We start from the raw sequence: 19,204 nt of genomic DNA, 5'->3' as shown, positions 1-19,204 counted from the left end.
AAACAAAGTCCCTGCCATCATAGAGCTTACATTCTTGTTGGGGGAGTTTTGAGGGGGGTAGGAAAGGACAAACAAACAAATATGTAGTATACAAGATGATGTAAGTGCTATGGAGGATAAGGGGAATAGGGAATGTTCAGGTAGGAGCTGCCCTTTTATTAGATTAGGGAAGGCTTCTTACAGAAGCAGCATTTGAGCAGATACTGAAGGAAAGGGTAGAACCATGCACATATCTAGGGAAAGTGTTCCAAGCAGAGGGTACAGCAAATACAAACTGGGCTTCTTTTGTTTAAGGAACCACAAGGACGACGGTATGGATAAAGTGAGAGGAAGAAAAGGAAATCAGGTCAGAGAAGTGACCAACCCAGAGTGTAGGGCACTGCAGCCCTCTAAAAGGTTTTGACTTTTACTCTAAGTGATATAAGGAGCTACTCGAGGGTTATGAGCAGAGGACAGACTCAGAAGGATCACTCTGAGTGATACACGTAAAACAGTCTGTGTCAGGGCAGAGTGGAAGTGGAGAGAAGCGGGGAAAGATGCCAAGAAGACCACTCAGCAGGTTCCCAAGCAAAAGAAGATAGCGGCCTGAATGAAGTAATCAGAGGTGATCAGATTCTAGATATATTCTCAAGATAAAGCTGTAGGAATTTGCTAGTGGATATGGGGTATGAAGGGTCAAAAAAAAAAAAGGAATAAAGAACAACTCCAAGATTTTTGGCCTATACCACTAGAAAAACAGAGGTGCCATTTGCTAAAATGGGGAAACGTGTAGGAGGAACAGGTTTGGATACGTCACATTTGAGAAGAGTAGATGATATCAGGGTGGAGATGTCAAGTGGGAGGTTGAGTACATAGAGCTCAGGAAGAGATCCAGGCTGGATGTAAGTTTAGGACTCAAAGGCAACCTAGATGGTATTTAAAGCCTGAGACTAGAGGATTCCCTCCACTGGAGAGTGACCTGTGATCCAGAGAAGATGAGATCTAAGCACTGTGCACTGGGCTCCTCCAATGCTTAGAGGTAGGTGGTCAGCACCTAAACTATCGTTGGATTGTTACAAAAATGAGAAAACTGATCATGACTTAATAAATGCAGCTTAGCAGACAAAGACTCTCAAATCTTAAGCTTAGCTCTGAATTCAGGCAGCTGAGCTCCAGAGGCTGCAGTCTTCACAACTTATGTTATTTTGCCTCTTATAACATAGAGGTCAAGAACCAGGCTCTGGAATCAGATTGCCTGCCTACATTAGACTAATTAACAAGATTTGGATATTTAGGCAAGTTATTTAATTTCCCCTTGCCTCAAGTTTCTTTATCAGTTATATGGGGATAAGAACAGTACTGACCTCACAGAGCTTTTGTGAAATAATAGATATAAAAGCACTTAGCACAGAACTTGGTATGTAGTAAACATTCAGTAAATGTTATTACTAATAAAACACAGGCGGAGAGTCCTTTTAAAGGATTCCTTTGCTGTTTAAAACTGCAAACCACAGAATTAAAGTATGCTGTCTCTCCCCAAATCAAAATCATTATTACATACTTTAAGAACCTCATTATTCAAGATGGGTACTAGCTTTACTGGAGTGATCACTTTGTAAATATATAAATGTCTAATCACCATGTTCTAAACCTGAAACTAATATAATATTGTATGCCAAGTGTAACTGAAAAAGAAGTTAATTTTTTAAAAAGAACCTTATTATTCAAAAGGGAGTCAGTATGTTTCAATTTCTTTGTCTATTAAGTAGGAAGATAATAACAGTATTCACTTCCTAGGTTTAAAAGACATACTGGCAAAGAAGAGCAGACAAAACTGCTGTCAACTTTGCAGAGGCTTGTTCTGTGGTTCAGTGCCTTAAACCAGTGGCTCTCAAACCTTTTGGTCTGCAGGTAATTCAAAAGGACAAGGGACCACCCAGACTCTGCATGGCTCTCCAATGGATGTGTGAAGCAAAGCACTAATTTGTGTTCCAAATTCAAGTACGGATATACCATTTTATAGACATGAATGGGGAAATAACACACTTTTATAGCATCTGGCTGGCCCACTGGAAGCCATTCTGAGACCTCTGGTCTCAAGACACCTCTTCCACTACACCCAATGGAACGGAGCTGGAGCTAAATCACAGGCTGAAGCACAGAGAGTGTGGTAAAGTTTCTGGCTTCTACCACCCCATGACAAAGACATAGATCTTGGCCCTGATTTCCTCCTTCTCACTAACAGATACATAGAGAAAGTGTTTTGACCTTGAATTTTGATACACAAATAATTGCTGTACTGGGGTTCCCAGATCAAAACCAGAGACAAAACAGTGCACACCTCTGATCCATTGTGATTTGGAAGTGCATTGTATAAGTGTCCTTTGTTGTCATGACCTTTCATGTGACTTTTGAGACTGTATTGAGTGCTGAATGTTTTCTCACAGCCGTTACTGGGGCAGAAAAAGGGTCGTTCACCTGCAAGAATGACAAGTAGTGTTAATTTTACCATAAAGTCATTTCACTAGATTAAAACATCTACTATTCCCTAAAAGAGAGAAGTAAATATTCTTACAAGGGTTCAGGAAACGGTTGTTGTAAGTTGGATAAGTTACATGTTAATCATCTTACTCCTAAAACTTAACGTAGAGGAAAGCATGAGAACGGCCTGCTTCTGGGAATTTTAAAGAGAAAATTAGTATTTTTCCCAGGTTCTTTTTTTAGTATCTTAGTATTTGTTTAATTTCTTAAGGTTGGATTCCTGAGTCCAACCTTTAGATCCTTTTACCTCTGAAAGAAAGTTAAACATTATAGGTGAAGGCTAAGCTACTTAGGCTCACTCCCTGCACAAAGCTCTACAGGTCTCAACAGAAACACAGGTATTTATTGGCTCGATGAAAGTTAAAATAAAAAATATAAATTAACCTAAACTCACCAGTATGAGTACGGACGTGAGTTTTAAGGTGGTGGCTTGCTGCAAATGCTTTTCCACAGCCATCATGATCACATCTAAATAAGTGGTTTATGCAAAAAGAAACAGTAGTCATTAGCTAACAGACCTCTATCTTCAACATCTCTTGTAAATACAAACTCAAATGTTCAGAGCACCAAGATCATATTGGTAAAACTGTTATTAGAGATGGGAATGATGACAGGTCCCTGGAAAAGCAAGGTGACAAATCTGAGATCAGAGGGAGCTGATGGCATAGGGTAAGTATTTCTTGTCCTACAGGTAAGGTACACGTTGAGAGACCTGCCAATAAAAGCCTTTTGATGAACTGCTTAACAGAATTCTAATGACAATGAGAGCCCACTGGCAGATCTACTGCCAGTGCAGTGTTAGAAATATCTACAGTGGGTTGAGACCGGGAACCTGAACTATAACACTAGAACAAAATCAGTCAGAACATCTTGGCTATAATAGCTAATCTACAATCTTCAGTGTCTACTCCAGGTCTACTACTTCCACTTTTACTTTCTTAATAACCAAAGCTAGAAGTAATCTCTCCTTTCTCAAAACTCCGAAGGCATTTATCTACATGCCTTTTTTTTTTTTAAATGGCATCTGTCATTTCCAATCTCGTTTTATTGACATTGTATACATTTGGTATCTGTTCTCCTAGATTATTAATTCTCTGAGGGCATGGTCCATGTAGTTCTTTACATTTGCTGCAGTTCTTACAGGCATTCAGTTACTATTTAGATGAATGAATGTATTTTCTTGTAAGCCAAAATATTTTATTTCTTTAAATAGAAAGCTTCTCCAAAGCATTTTACTTTCTAATTACATATAATCATTGTGTCTAAAGTTCCATCTAATATAAAAAAAAATTAACAGTATTAATCATCACAAAAATATATGTGACTGAATAGAAATCAGAATCCCCTCAACAGCCCTAAAGGGGAAAAAAGTAACGTAAGCATAACAGCATCTAGAGAATAACTAACTATAATCTAAATACTCTTGCTTTTAGCGGGGCATGGCTCAGAAATGCATCTGCAATTTTAAAACACAATTACATTTAATTGGTGTTTAGGAGTTGACTGTCCCTGAAGACCTTTTAATTTCTTGATATCCTAATGAGGAGATGAGTGATTTGAGAAGGAAAAGGTAGCATATTTAATGCCATGAATATAACAGCAATCTTTCCTGCCAGAATTCAAAGACACAGTTTTTGAGCAATTTTCACTAATACATCAATATGATATTTAGAGAGAATCTTTACAAACTGATTATGTTATTAAAAACATCACATAATCATCCCTAAGTTGTTTTTGAATCCCTGCTGAATGCCTGGAACTGTGTTACATGCTGTGAACATAGAATAAAGTAGATCATATAAGTCCTTAAACATTTATACTTGTATCTATTAAACATACATAAATATATATGCATAAATTGAACAGTATAGATAGAAGTATGCTCCTATATGTTTGTGTATACACACGAGATGTTACAAAGGAACTGAACAAGTAACAAAATGAAATACTTGCACCTCTAGCCTAAGTATTCCTACCCTTCAATTCCTCTCCGGTGTCCTCCTACTCTTCCCACCTTGATGTTTAGGTAGGTATCCCTTCCCCTGTGCTCAAAGCACTTTGGCCATCTCAGTCTCAGATACTGCCTGGTTACTTGTGGTTCTTTTCCACCAGACTAGGTTTCTCAAGAAGAGAGCCTGTGTCTTAGTGTTTCCCTAGCACTGATAAAAATACCTACCACATGAGTGAGTTTCAACAAATGCTTCTTCAAGATAAAGGGGACAATGAGGCAGAAAGCCATCATCCACAGAGTGGGGATACTCCTGGAATCCATCACCCTCCCTCCAATCTGCAACAGTTAGTTATAGCTGTCCTGGGGAGAACTAATACTGCCAAAGAACTAGGGAAGGGAATTTTCTTTCCATTTTGAAAAATTTCAGAGTACAAGATATCCAGCTGAAAGCTGGTCACTGACAAATAGAAAACAGTAAGACGTACCGAAATGGCTTTTCTCCTGTATGGGTTCGAATGTGCTTCCTCAGATCACTGAGTGTGGTGAAGTACTTGCTGCAGCCTTCAGATTCACAGTTAAATGTTTTCCCTGTGTGAAGCCTCTGATGTGCTTTCAGCCTATAAAATACCCCAGAGAAATTCCCTTTGTCATAATGTACTACAAAGCTTCCCCACATCAGCTTAATAGGCTTCAAGATCAAGTGCATAAGCCTAGGGCAAATGAAATCTTTTATGAGACAAAAGTAACTTTATTTATGGCTAAGTAAATAGTGAATAATAATTTAACAAAAAATATATATATGTTGGAAATAATTACATTGAAAGAATGGGCTTTGGGGAAGAGTGCCTGCCATGTGTGATGGAGACAGGGGAGGAAAAAATAGAGCTAAATCCTTAACTTCCTTCCATATTGGGAAGTCAATATCCTAAAATGGAAAAATCAAGAAGAAACAATATAAGCCTAATACTTAAAGGCATAAAAGTACATATAAAAATATTAATATTAAGCTAAAAGAGTAGAAATCAGTTGCATGTGAAAGGGGAGGGATGGGGAGGTGCATCTTTTGTAATAAACTACAGAATGATCTACTCTGTAAACACTGAGAATTTATAACCTTGTTAAAATTAAAAATGATTTTACAAGATAACAAAAGATCAAGTGCATAAGAATTCTACATTTATAATATTTCAGTATCTAAAATTTCTTGCTCAAAGAGAAGTATATAGCATAGTGGTATTAGCGTGACTCTGGAGCCCGACTGCCTGGGACTCAAATCCAGGTCTCACCTACAACTGGATGGGGGACACTGAGCCAGTTACAAAACCTCTCTACACTTCCATTTACTCATCAGCTGCTGTGAGGATTAGCACTCAGAACAGTGCCCAGTGCACAATAAGTGTCTTTTAACTGTTGGCTATTGTTCTGTTGGTTATTTTATACTCAGTATTGAAGACTAATATAAGTCTCCTTACACAAATGTTGGAAAAGAGTAACGGCTAATGAATGAACCACTCCCCATTCTCAGGGTGGAAAGAAGTTAATTTTTAAAGTGAAGTAGGAAAGAAAATGACAGAAGCCTTAGTAGCAAGATTCTGAACCTAGGGGAGATATTACGCTATGCCGAATACTAAAATCCCCAGGCCAGAATGTCACTACAGGAGATACAAATCCAAATACATGTACTATCATTTTCAACCAACCCAATACATATCGATCTTTAAGTAACAAGTTCCTCTAATGAATTTTAAGCATAGCTGCGCTCTTTAAAGCCCCAAAAGTGAATATCTGTACCGTGCAAGAAGAGAGAGCTTCACCACCGTGACAGTCAGGGCCAGAGGCTGGCAGCACAGTGGGAGAAGAGGCTGACCTGTATAGCGTGTTGAACGCCTTCTCACAGCCCTGCACGTCGCACTCAAATGGCTTCTCCTTCGTGTGCACTCGCACGTGGATCCTGAGGCTGTAGGAGGTGAGGAAGGCCTTGCCACAGCCCTCCTGATTACAGACAAAGGTGTACTCTCCTCGGTGAGTCTTCTGGTGGGTGCGCAGGTTACCTGCTGTGCTGTAGGTGCGGGGACAGCCCTCAAAGGTGCACTGGTACCGCTTTACCTAGCAGACAGGGGACACCTCATCAATAAGACAACAGAGCTGCCTAGATCCAAACTCCCCCCAGAGCTTGGTTCCCAGGAAATGTGGATGCAACAGAAACACAGAAAACTACCTCTAACAACAAAGCGGGGATATCTTGCCATTGATCAAATCACACCTGGACAACAAATGATGAGTTATGGGGAACAGATAAGCCTGTAGTGAATATAAGAAGGGTGTTTTCAGATTCTAGCATACGTCTGTCCTCTAAAGATGGGCATATACTGTTATAGTTACTTATTCTCAAATAAAATTTGACTTCGTTTTAAGGCTTGATTAAACATCTTGCCCTGTGGCACTATATCTTAACTGGAATGGACCAATGTTAAATTTAGTCTAAAACATCCTGAAACTTATATTCTCAGTCATGTATATACGAGCTCAGTTATACACTAGCACAGTTTCCACTGAATATTTTCAAGTCTACGAAATGAAAATAATGTATCTTGGACTATCTGACAAAGTGACATTCCTCAAACTGCCAGCCTCTTGGTTTCCTTTCACTGCCAAACTTCTTGAGTTTTTACTTGTGCTTCCATTTCCCTCACTGTCCATGTAGTCCTCATCACTTGGCAAGCTGCTTCATTGTATGAAATTATTCTCTTGAACTTCCTGGTGGTCAAACTCTTTCATCCTTCCTCACTTTCCTTCCTTATTTGCAAAAATACCTCATGGATGAGGCCCTCTCCTTCTGAAAACTTGACCTTCACCACGAAGTAATTCCTCGGGGCTCTCTTTATCTTCTTCTCTGAGCCGCTCCTTTCCTTTAACCTCTAAATGTAGGTTTATTCCAAAACTCCTCTCTTGTCTCCCAAACCCTATCTCTGCACTGGTGCAGGGGAAGCAGCATTAGATTTGGCTGGAGAAGCCTGAATTCTGGCACTTATGCTCAAGACTTTGGGCAAGTCGCTTCACTTCTCTGAGTTTCAGGTTCTTCGTTTCTAAAATGTAAATGTGAATTCCTGCTCTGACTGTCTCACAGTGCTCCTGAGTGGAACAAAATGAGACAAAACATTTGTAAAAACACTTTGTGAATTCTCTGATGCTATACATATCAGGGTGCTAGTATTGTCTACTCCTCAGCTTTAGCAAACATCCTCACCCTTTAACCCTAACCTTTCCCTAAAGCCTCACTTCATATCTCCAACTATAGCAGTGTTAGTCACTCAACAGTTAGTTACTGAACTACTATGTCTCAGGCAATAAGCCAGATACCACAGATAAAAAAGTGAGACTAAAATCTCTGCTTTTAAGGAGTGCCAATTTTAAGGAAGTAGACGTGCACAAATTATTATACACTGTGCTGAGCCTGACAACAGATATATGTCCAAGGTGCTTGGGGAGCATAAAAAAGGGAAACCTAACCCCTGTCGGAAATCAGTGAAGGCTCAGAGGCTGAGGTACTCTCTGAATTGAGGGTGTTGATTTTTTGTTTGTTTGTTTGTTTGTTTTGCCTGCCTGTTTGTCTACTTTTTAGGGGTAAACATAAAAGGCGTTCCTCAGACAAACTAGGAAGGACCTTCTAAAAAGAGGTAACACCTTGGGAACTGCACAGAGAGATGAATGGGTGTACTGTACACTGAACCACAAACGCACCCGTAGTATGTGAGAGACTAGAAGAAAGAACCTGGAAAAATAAGGCGAGGCTTTCTTGGTTAAGCTATAGAGTAGAGAAAGAGCACAATGGGGAGCCATCGACAGATTTTAACCAAGATCTGGGGTTTAGGGGAGATCATTCTGGTAGCCTTGCAGAGGATTGACTAGAAAAGATACGAGAGTAGAAGAAGGGATATGATTAAAAGAAGAGGGACAACAGTCTAGGAGATGAAAAGAATCTGAACTAGAAAAATGAAAGTGGACGATATTAGAGATGAATTCCAGAGAAATTAAAGGGGGTGAAATGACTGGTTATAGTGACAACTGGATGCTGAGAAGAAGGGGTCAGGGAGAGGCAAAGTCGAGATTAACCCTAAGACAATGGCCTAGACGACTAAAGAGATGGTCACACTACCACCCTGGGGCTGGATGGGAGTTGAGGGAGAGAAAATGAGTTGGGTTTGACATGTTCCCAGGACTTCCAGATGGATATGTCCAGTAGCCAGTCAATATAGAGGCTGGAAGCTAAAAAGAAAGTTTGTGGCAGGAGTCTTTGGTACACAGGTAATAGGTGACTTTACCTGTATACTACAGCAGGCTCGGGTTCCAGCCCCAGCTGCCACTTACTGTGTAATCTTAGGAAAATTGCTTAAGCTCACTGAGCCTCACTTTCCTTATTTATAATATGGAGAAAACAAAATCTTTTTAAAGTTGTTGCAAAAATTAGTAATAATTTGTGTAAAACATTTAAAAATAGCGACTGGCATACAGTAGGTACTCAATACACTGACAGCTCTTATAAGAGGAGAAAAGAAAGACTCCCTGAAATCCACCAATGTTTAAGGTACTCGTAAAAGAAGAGAAGCCATTGATAGGTGAGTGGGAGAAAGGGCTGGAAATAGGAAGAGAAGTGAGGGAGAATGATGTCACAAAAGCAAAAAGAAAAATGATCTCTAGGAAAAGAAAATGATCAAAATGTTAAATGTCAGAGAAAATGAGGAAGATAAGGACCGGGAAAACTACTGGATCTGGCAGCTAGGAATTCACTAATGACTTAGCAAGACTAGTTTTAACAGACTGCCAGGGTCAGAAGTCTGGGCGAAAGTACTAAATGAAAGGTGAAGTAGAGATAGAGACGAGAGATGGACAGCAGCAGCAAAAGTGGACTTCTGAGTTGATGATGTGTTTTGTTTTTGTTTTTTTAAGTAAGATAGGTCTTGAGCCTATTTGGGAGGAGAAAGATCCTGGAAGAAAGAAAAGTTAAGGATCTAGGGAGGAACATAAAGAAGAGAAGGATATTTAAAAGCCTGGGTGGAGGGAAAGGCTTTGGGTAGGACACTGAGTTTCAGAGAAGAGTTATGAGATAAGGATGGGTGTGACTCAAGGACAAAGTTTCTGTAAAGAGCCAAGCAGTAAGTACTTCAGGCTTTGTGGGCCATGCAGTCTCTGTTGCAACTACTCAGCTCTGCTGCTATATGTGAAAGTAGCCATAAGCAATACATAAATGGACAAGTAAGGCTGTGCTCCAAAAAAAAACTATTTATAGACAATGAAATTTGAATTTCATATCATTTTCATAAATCATGAAATACTCTTCTTCTTTTGATATTTAAAAAATCTTTTAAACTCACAAATATAGTGGGCAATTTGGTGACGGACAGAGGGGAAGGGCGTTGAGGGGCTGGGAGAATGGGGTGAAGGGTTAAAGAAATACAAATTAGTAGTTGATAGTTGGTCATGGGGATGGAAGTACGGCAGAGGAATGCAGTTAGCATTAATATGATGGCTATGTGGAGGGCCAGGGGAGGGAGGAAGCAATTGGGGGGATCATTTTATGAACTATATAGATGTCTAACCAATGTACTATATACTTAAAACTAATTTAATAAATTTTTTAAAAATCCTTTAAAATGTAAAAACCATTCTACCAAAACAGGCATCTGAATGGATCTGGCCTGTGGGCCACAGTTTGCCAACCCCTAAAACCAGTGGGGGTAGGGAGGGGGGCGCTCTGAATCCTCCTGTCTCCCCTCCCACTCCTTCTCTAATCTCTCCAACCCTCAATATGATCTTGCACATGTCTTTAGGTTCCTCAGACAAGTGCCCTGTCACTTATTCATTCCTGACCCTTCCTAATGCCACACAGGAGGTGCTCCATAAACATTTGTTAAACTGAATTGCCAACCCACTAGTCCAGGCATTCTTATGTCTCAATGCCTGGTTTTGAAGCCACTCATTGCCAGATTTATTCTAAAACAGTGTTCTACATATGCCTTCACTCTGCTCAAAGGATAAAGTCCCAATTCCTTAGCCTGATATTCAAGGTCCTTCCTAGGTCCTCTCTCATCTTCTATCACATTACCCCAGGACAAGAGCAGGCTCTGTCTAGGCCTACAGGCAACAGTACACCCCTTCCCTAATTGCAACACTGAACTTCCACTTCCTGCCTTTGCTTTCTTCTTTCTCTCTACTGGAAATGCCTAGTTCCTTTCTTCTCTGCTTTTCTGAGTCTCTCTTTTTCTTCAATTCAAACTACACTACTTCCAAGGCCTTCCACGATCACTCCACGTCTAAGTGACAGTGCCCCTCTCTGAATTCCAATAATACTTAACTATACTACTTATTGGACACCTAGCTTACATTGTTAATTATCCTCTTGAACGTATATCTTGATCTCCTATGAAAACTAAAAATCTCTTTGGTGCTGCCAGATGGAAATTGCTAAATAATCACTGACCAGGAAGGAGAACCAGGGCTGTAAATGCTGCAATAAAGGAGTATGCATGTCTCAATCACAGAACTTACAACAATGATGAATGATAAGAGCAGAATTTCATTCTTAAGATGGTACAGCAGTTGATAACTTTCTAAGTAAGAGTACAATCAATAATTAACTAACCCTCCCTATCTCCCTGCCCTGCCAACCCCAACTCCCATCCAGGGTTTTAACTTGGCCAACTCAAGCTTCCAATAAACGTTCTCAGAAACTCTTTCCTGACTGACCCCTATCCACACCCCAAACCAGAATAGGTATCCTTATTATAGGTCCTCATAGCTTCCTCTATTTCTTTAAAGTATATACTACTAAGATTAAGTTATTATATCGATAAACAATATATATCATTATCTATTTAGTTGCTAGGCACAGCAGTAGCTGAAACACAGGAGGCACTAAATAAATATTTGTTGAGTTAAATGAATGAATGGCTACTCTCCATTTGGACTATAGGTTCCATGAGAGCAAAGACCATGTCTGTCTTGTTCACGGCCACAGCCTCAGGGACTAGCCCTGTGGAGAAGTGACACTCAGTTCACATTTGTTGAATGAAGGAACAAATGACTAAACAAACAAAATAAAACCAGCAGGACTTACTGCTGAGGAAAGTAGTGACAAGAACTAAAAGCAACAAAGGAACAGTTTCAAGGAGGATGATCAACTAGGTCAAATGTAGCAGAAATGGCTGATAAAGCATTTTCTTGGATTCAGCTGATTCACAAGATCATAATTGTCTCAGCAAGACTAACTTCATTGAAGGGGTAGGATCAGAAGCCAGAATGTAACGGGCTGAAAAGTCAGGGAAAAGCAAGGAGCTGCAGGCAAGGAATATAGCTAATCTTTCAAGAACCTTGCCTGAGAAGAGAGAGAGAGACAGGATGGAAAGTTAGGAGGTGACACAGATTAAGAAGAAATTTGTATTTAAAGATGGGAGCGATGGCTGACTGACAAAGCAAATGCCTGCTCCCCTACAATACGCTAAATAAACAAGTAATCTCCCTCACTCCATATGGAAGGAAGCAGTAAATGGAAATGGCTAGTCTGTCTTTTAGAATCATTTTTAAACAGCACGAATTTTCACACAAAAAAAGGAAAACTAAACCTCCTCAAACTAGATCAGAACAGGAAGTTGCAAAAAACATGTATGTTTTCATGGTTACATAGAGAAAGTATTGCAACATGTGATACTTTAAAATACTATTAAGGCTTCTCAGGCATGCATGCATTCAAAAAATTATTTTTCAGGGATTATTCTGTACCAAGTGCCAGGAATACAGAAAAAAAATCCCCTGCTCTCAAGGGGCTCAAAGTCCAGAGGAGAATCAAACAAACAGACAAGAAGAATGTAGTATGAGAAGCTGTGCTGATAATGGATATCAGAATATAGAGAAATATAGAGAAAAAGCATCTAACTTAGACTTGGGGATGAATAAGAAAAGCTTCTCAAAAGAGGTGATCCCAAGCTGAATCTAAACGACTTGAGAGGTGATACATGATTAATTTGCCTATTGAAATTAGAGTATAATATAACACTGAAGATTCCATTAGATAATAAAACATGTTTCTCCGAATGAGCTTAAGAACTGCATCACTTTTATTTTCTTGCGTGGCCTCAAACAGCTGTCGATGACTAATTTAAGGAGCTCGGGGAGAGCACAGGTTAGACTCACTGAGGATGGGATCTGATGTTAGCAATGGGCAGGAAGCAGGAGCTCTCAGAGAACTGGTACCGATTTATGAAATGTTCTAAGCAGTTCTAGATTAGAGAAATATTTAACAAAGATGATTGTCCTGTTAACCAAATCAAAAAAGGAAAGGTAAATGAGATAAGCAAAAATGAGAAAATCAAACACTGGAACTCCAAGAGACAAAAACTTTAAAAAATTCAGAAAAGAAAAAAGGCACCTACCATATGAACATTCTTACAAAGAAATGATTGGCCTGGATATTGTGGCTGTAGGAGCTGCCCTTTCCTCCCCATTACTAGAGACTTCTCTTCCCTCTCCCCAATACCAACTGTTCCTATGCTGGCACTGATCTCATTCCTTCTACTCCATAATGTGCAACCACAGAGCTTGAAGCAGAAGAGCTCTGAACTGCCTTCGTTTCTTCACCAGGCCTCCCACTGCCCACCATCAGAGCTGAATTCATATACTGTTCCCACCTCTCAACCCTATACCCTTACAGAACTAATGCCACCTGCTGCCCCTCTTTGCTCTTTTCATGACTAACGGCTCAGTGTCTGATTCACCCCTGCCTTTGCTAAGGTAGTATGGTATGATAGAAAAGGGTAGGCTTTGACATCGAGAAAGTCCTTAGTTCAAATCTCAGTTGTACCACTTGCTAACTATATGTTTCTAAGCCTCAGTTTTTTTCCTTTGTAAAGTGAGGGTTAATAGTACCTCTTTTATAAGATTGTTATGAAAACTAAATACTAAACTATATTAAAGCCCCTGACACAGTGACTACTAGTACATAGCAGACACTCAGCAGATGCTGTCTCACTCTCTCACCACTACCACTGCCAGCATAATGGGAGTTCTCATTCTTTACCTCTATGAGCCTCACCTGTGCCTGGTGCCCCAACTGCCCACTATGTACGTAACTTTCAGTAGCCTGGTTCTAAGGAAGTCAAGATGAGCCCAGTATGAGAGCAGATTACCTGTGGCAAGGACTGTTATTCACAGAACCCATGCAATAAGACTACAAAGCTGTTCTCATTTTAAAACATGGTTCTATATGATGGTTCACATTCCAAAGAGGCATTATTAACACAACAGTTCAGCTAATTAGGAATTATTGGGACTTTGGCAGGCTGTTCCGGAACCCAATCACAATTTATAACCTTGTTTTAAGGAGAAAATGCTTCCTTAAGAGTTGCTAACAAAGACCATTTTAAACTTTTCTTCAACTAGAGATTATCTCCATATCTCCTTCAAGAACCACAAGAAAGAGTAAATGAACATTCACTGAACAACCACGATGCACCAGACATTATGCTAAATGCTTTTATGTGTATAGTGATGTACATTTATATATGAATAAATCTCATTTAGTCTTCACAAAATGCAACGGGATATTTTTACTTCAATTTAACAAAAGTGGAAACAGAGCAACTTGCCCAAGGTCACATAGCATATACCAAAATAAAGAGGGAACCTAGGTCTAAATTCTCGCTTTGCAAATCACAGAAGAAACAAGTTTAAGAATAAGTTTGGTTTAAATAAGAGAAAGACATGAAAATACAGGTTCTTTCTCCAATGTTCCACAATAGCAAAATTTTAGCAATACCCAACAGGTACAGCCTATATGAAATGTAAATTTGAGACCTGTTATTCCTGTAGCACCATGCTGGGAAATCAATATGCGCACAAAACCTCCCTGTCCCTTTTCCAGTCCATCAGGCCTCCATGAAGGAAATGCTGGTGACTGTGGGGAGGTGTGTAACACACATGCACGCATGCAGGGGACAGCACTAAAAGAGCTTCACCTGGTGATAAATGGAAAATGCTTCCTGTCCTGGATTCCTACAGAACCTCGCACATACAGCCTCCACCAGTCTCCTTATGGATTCTAAGCCTCCAGGCAGGAATTATTCCTTTGCCCTTCCTGATATTTGACAAAAGTAAATATCCAATAAGTAAAAGCTTGTGCGAAGAATGAATGGATTCTTAACACTAAAATTTCAAGCAAAAACGGTCTTTGTCTGTCCTAGTTCTGAATGGCAGTTCTGTGGGAGTTCAGAAGGGAATCTGTAAAGAAATGTAATGACAGTATGCAAAGACAAAGTGGGAGGTTCCCCTCTGGGGGCAGTCAGCATCAACCTGGTTTGTCTGAGTGGATCATTTCATGACCTGAGGGACTGATAATAAGGAATGAGATTGGAAGTAGGTCTCCCAAAGTAAAAGATCCATCGCAAAAAGGCTCCAAGACACTGAAGTCAAAATTTCCCTCTTATACTTAAAATTTGTTACACTAAAAAAAAAAATAAATCTCCTCTTAGAGTGTCATTGAACAATACAGCAAGCAGCCAAATTCATAAAGCATCACTGTAACTGTGCTTCTTGGTGAAAAAAGATATTCATTCTCAATAATGAACTGGACTACTTCGGTACATCATGAAGAACATATTTGGTATATGATTCCTGATTTTTTTTCATACTTCTTGGCCAACTATTCACCAGAAGAGCGACAAAGTTAGTTAGCCATGGGGAGTGGGAGCAGGTATACATTATGTTCATCAATGTGGTTCAAACAGAGGTGGATGAAAAGGTAACTAGACAGTCCTGGCAGGTTCTCAGGAAGGGCACAGATGCAAGAAAGTTCGGGAAACCATGGACCGCATGAACCCGCTAAAGGAAACACAGCTTCTTAGAAGCTTGGAATAGAAAGACATTAAAAGAAAAACTCTTAAGAATGCTGATCTTTTTCAGAATGACAATATTTTGATTGGAAAAATTTCAAATCTATCAAATCAACAGGTAAGCAGTAGTGAAACAGTAAGTATGAGAATAAGATACATGAAATTAATAGTCAGAATAACCAGTGGCCCCGTGGAAAGAAAAGGCAGTATCTGTAGCATCATTCTGGTTGATTTATTTTTGTGCAAAGCAAGCATGAAGGAAAAAAAGTGAAGTACCATCACGTGCCATTTAACGATGGCACATTCTGAGAAATGCATCATTAGGCAATTTCTTTATTAGCGAACATCGCACTTACACAAACCTAGATGGCATAGCCTACTATACCTTGGCTAGGTGGTATAACCTATTGTCCTAGGCTACAAGGCTGCACACCATGTTATGGTAAAAACATGAGATTAAATCAAGCGCAGGAGAAAACAATGCAATTAACAGACGTAAACATGAAATGTATGAGGCTGCTATGTAACGCAGCATAGTGTTTTACAGCAAACTTTTTTAGTAGAAAGTATATTCTAAAATAATAAAATGTATAATAAATATATAAACCAGTAACATGGTTATTATAAGGTATGTACTATACATCATTATATATGCTATACTTTTAAATGACTGGCAGCACAGTAGGTTTGTTTACACCAGCATCACCACAAACATGTGAACAATGCATTAAGGTAGGATGTTACCATGGCTATGACATCACTAGGTGACAGGAGGAATTTTTCAGCTCCATTATAACCTATGGAACCGTCATTGTATGTGGGTCCATCATTGATGGGTCCACCTTGACGGAAATGTTACGTGGAACATGACTGTAATAGGTAAGCCAACTACATACACACTGTAGAAAACAATGGAACAAGCAGGGATAAACAGGAAAAACAGGCTAAAATCTGACTCAGAAAATAAGCTGCTTAGGAAGCCAAGAAGACTAACTAGTTTTCAAATGATCTGATTTCTCAAGAGTAACACCTGGGCATGGAGCTGAAGAAAAAAACAAGTCTTTTTTTTTTTTTTTTTTTAAAAAGGAGGGAGGGATAATGGAATAATGAAGAGTATTATCAAACAGTCATAAATATTGGCATCTCCAGGCCAATTAAATGAATTTAAATGCCAAAAAATAAATGAAACACTGTTAAAGCAAAAGCTAAGGTAAGATAGTGCTTCAGGAAGGCAAGTCTCTGAAATGCCTAGTCATTTAGCAAGATTTTCAAAGACTGGAAAGCCACTGCTGCTTCAATCTCAATTCCCAACCAACCCCACACCTACTGATTTCAAAAATAGTTTATAGAATCTTCCATGTTGGTCTCATGAATAGAATGGAAAAATGTGGTGGGAGGAAAGTACAGTGAGCTAAATCTACAGTAGCCTGAACAAGGTGTTCATAGTACCCTTGACCTTGTACTACTCAACATGATTATCAATGACCTGAAGACACGAATGGTAAACTAGGCCTGCAAGCAGAATGAAGTGGGAAAGTGACAGTTGACATCACTGAATGCATACTCATTCCCTCCCTACTACCTCCTTTTCTGCCTAGATCAGCATTTCCCAAAATGTGTTCCACAAAACACTGACCCTGGAAATGAGACTGAAAAATGGTTTCCCAAATTCAAAACATTTGGAGAATTCTGCATTTCCTTTCTTTGTAGTTATTAGCACATCAAAAGTTCTGAGAAATCCCATAATAAACAAACCTCTTGATTTAACTTAATGTTTCCCAAACATTAGCTCTTGAAACACTTTCACTAGTAATCATTAACTGAAGATGACCTAAAGTTTAGGCCCTAAGCTATGTTCAAATTTTCTGTGCTAAATGATGATTCAATCTCTTTAAGTGACTAATGCCCTATCACTCTTCTTCCTCCAACTACCGTATTAAAAAAAAAAACAAAAAAAACCAAACTTGACACTTCCTGCCTCCTGTTTCCTCACCACCCACTTGCTTCTCCATCACTTGACTTGAAATCTGGCTTCGGCTCCCAGTGCTCTACTGAAAGTCTTCTCATCATGGGATCAACTGCAGATAACAGAATTAATGGCTTCTTTAGGCCCCTCAATCCCTCTGCAGGTTCACACAGGAATACTCAACACTTCTTAACACTCTCTTCCCTCAGCTTCCATAACACTGCATTCCACGATCTCTTTATGTGATCTTTGGTTCCTCTTTCTCACCCTTATATTCTCAGATAGACTCTTACTTCTCCCTTGAGTAAACTATCCACAGTTTGAACTACTGCCCCTTCACAGAACCACAAGCTATTTCTAATCCTAAATCACTTCCTCAACTTTAGATTCACATGTCTAATGGGCTTCTCAACTTGTTCAATCTACTTTTCTCCAAGGACTATATGTTCAATGTACTCCAACCAAACTCATCAATTTCCCCACCATATTTTCTCTCCTTGTCTTCTTGATTCTTGTTATGAAATCACCATTCTTGGAGGGTGGGGTGGGAGCAACAGAATCAGCCACTTTTTCTTTAGCATGCACACAGCACTATGACTGTGACTGTTCGAGTACCTATCACAGTTGACTAACCACTTAACTCGCTCCCTAGACTTGAAGCTCCAGGTCAATCTTTGGAGTTGCCCCTGTGCTAAGACACAGAAGAAACTCAACACATTTGGAAAAATGGACAAATCCTTTGACTCATACCAAATTCATCACTCATTCTTCATACTCTAATAACATACTAAGTTCTCTTATGCTTCAAAAAAAAAAAAGCTCTGGATTTTTCCACATACAAGGCCACTATCCTTCATTAGACTCAGATGAAATCCCAAACCTAAACTACAAGTATCTCATAACTGGGCAATCAAGCTACCACTCTTACCAGAGCAATCTTTCTAAAACGCTACTCTAACCACATCACTCCTTGGCTCACACACCTTCAGTGGTTTCCCACTATTACCAGAATCCAGTCCAAATCCCTTAGCATGCTATCACTACCTTTCCCTGTCTGAATCTCTATCTTTCCATCCTTCTCTCCTACTACTCCCTACGTTCTAGTCCAGGAGTAGGAAACACCACGGACAGTGGGCCACATCTAGCCCACTGCCTGTTTTGTAAATAAAGTTTCATTGGAACACAGCCAACTGACATTTTGGGACACATAATTCTTTGTTGTAGGGGACTGTCCTGGGCATTGTAGAATGTTTAACAGGATCTTTGGCCTCTACTGACTAGATTCCAGTAGTGCTTTGCCTGTGTGACAACCAAAAGTGTCTCCAGACATTGTCAAATGTCTTCTGGGGGGACAAAATTGCCCCAATTAAGAAGCACTATTCCGAGTATAAGCTAACAGTATGATGTCATTGCTGATAGAATACAGACTATATAATAATTGTAATACAGTGTGCAGATTATAAGTCACACATTATTCAGTGCTGGTTGATTTACACTTGTGAGACTGTGCTCAATTATGAATTTTAAGAGGAATTTGGAAAACTGGAATTCATATAATCAATGGTGACCAGGCTGATGAGAAACTAGGGGAAAATGTCATAAGAGGAATATTTAAGTAAATGGAGATGTTTAGCTTGTACAGACAAAGATAAAGAGAAATCCATGATCTTTAAATATCTGATGGGTTGTCCCATGAGAAGAAGCTTTAACTTACTGTTATTCAGGAAGGCAGAACTAGAAAGAGTGGGCAGAAGCTGAAGGAAGGCAGATTTTGGCTCTATACAAGTAAAAGCTTTCTAACAATCAGAGCTGGCCAACAAATCTATTAGGCTGAGCTGTGAAACTGTGCTCTCGTCATTCTGGAAGTGTTCAAGCAGAGACCAGATA

The 19,204-nt window shown here is 39.5% G+C and overlaps 1 protein-coding gene across 4 annotated transcripts in view; it reads right to left on the bottom strand.

Annotated features, from left to right (window-relative positions):
- MTF1 (metal regulatory transcription factor 1) overlaps positions 1-19,204 on the bottom strand; it is a 35,735-nt gene that overhangs the window by 13,463 nt on the left and 3,068 nt on the right. For all 4 annotated transcript variants that reach the window (XM_039851000.1, XM_039851001.1, XM_039851002.1 and 1 more), the window contains 4 exons: positions 6,339-6,577; positions 4,957-5,088; positions 2,915-2,988; positions 2,321-2,457 (listed from right to left, as the gene is read on the bottom strand). In XM_039851000.1, the coding sequence (XP_039706934.1) occupies positions 2,321-2,457; positions 2,915-2,988; positions 4,957-5,088; positions 6,339-6,577 (582 nt within the window). The remainder of the gene's footprint in view (positions 1-2,320; positions 2,458-2,914; positions 2,989-4,956; positions 5,089-6,338; positions 6,578-19,204) is intronic.

Source organism: Pteropus medius, unplaced genomic scaffold, assembly GCF_902729225.1.
Source record: "Pteropus medius unplaced genomic scaffold, Ma_sr-lr_union100, whole genome shotgun sequence".
Taxonomy (NCBI): Eukaryota; Metazoa; Chordata; class Mammalia; order Chiroptera; family Pteropodidae; genus Pteropus; species Pteropus medius.
The sequence above is the reverse complement of the archived record's forward strand: the minus strand, read 5'-3'. Positions and strand labels throughout refer to the sequence as shown.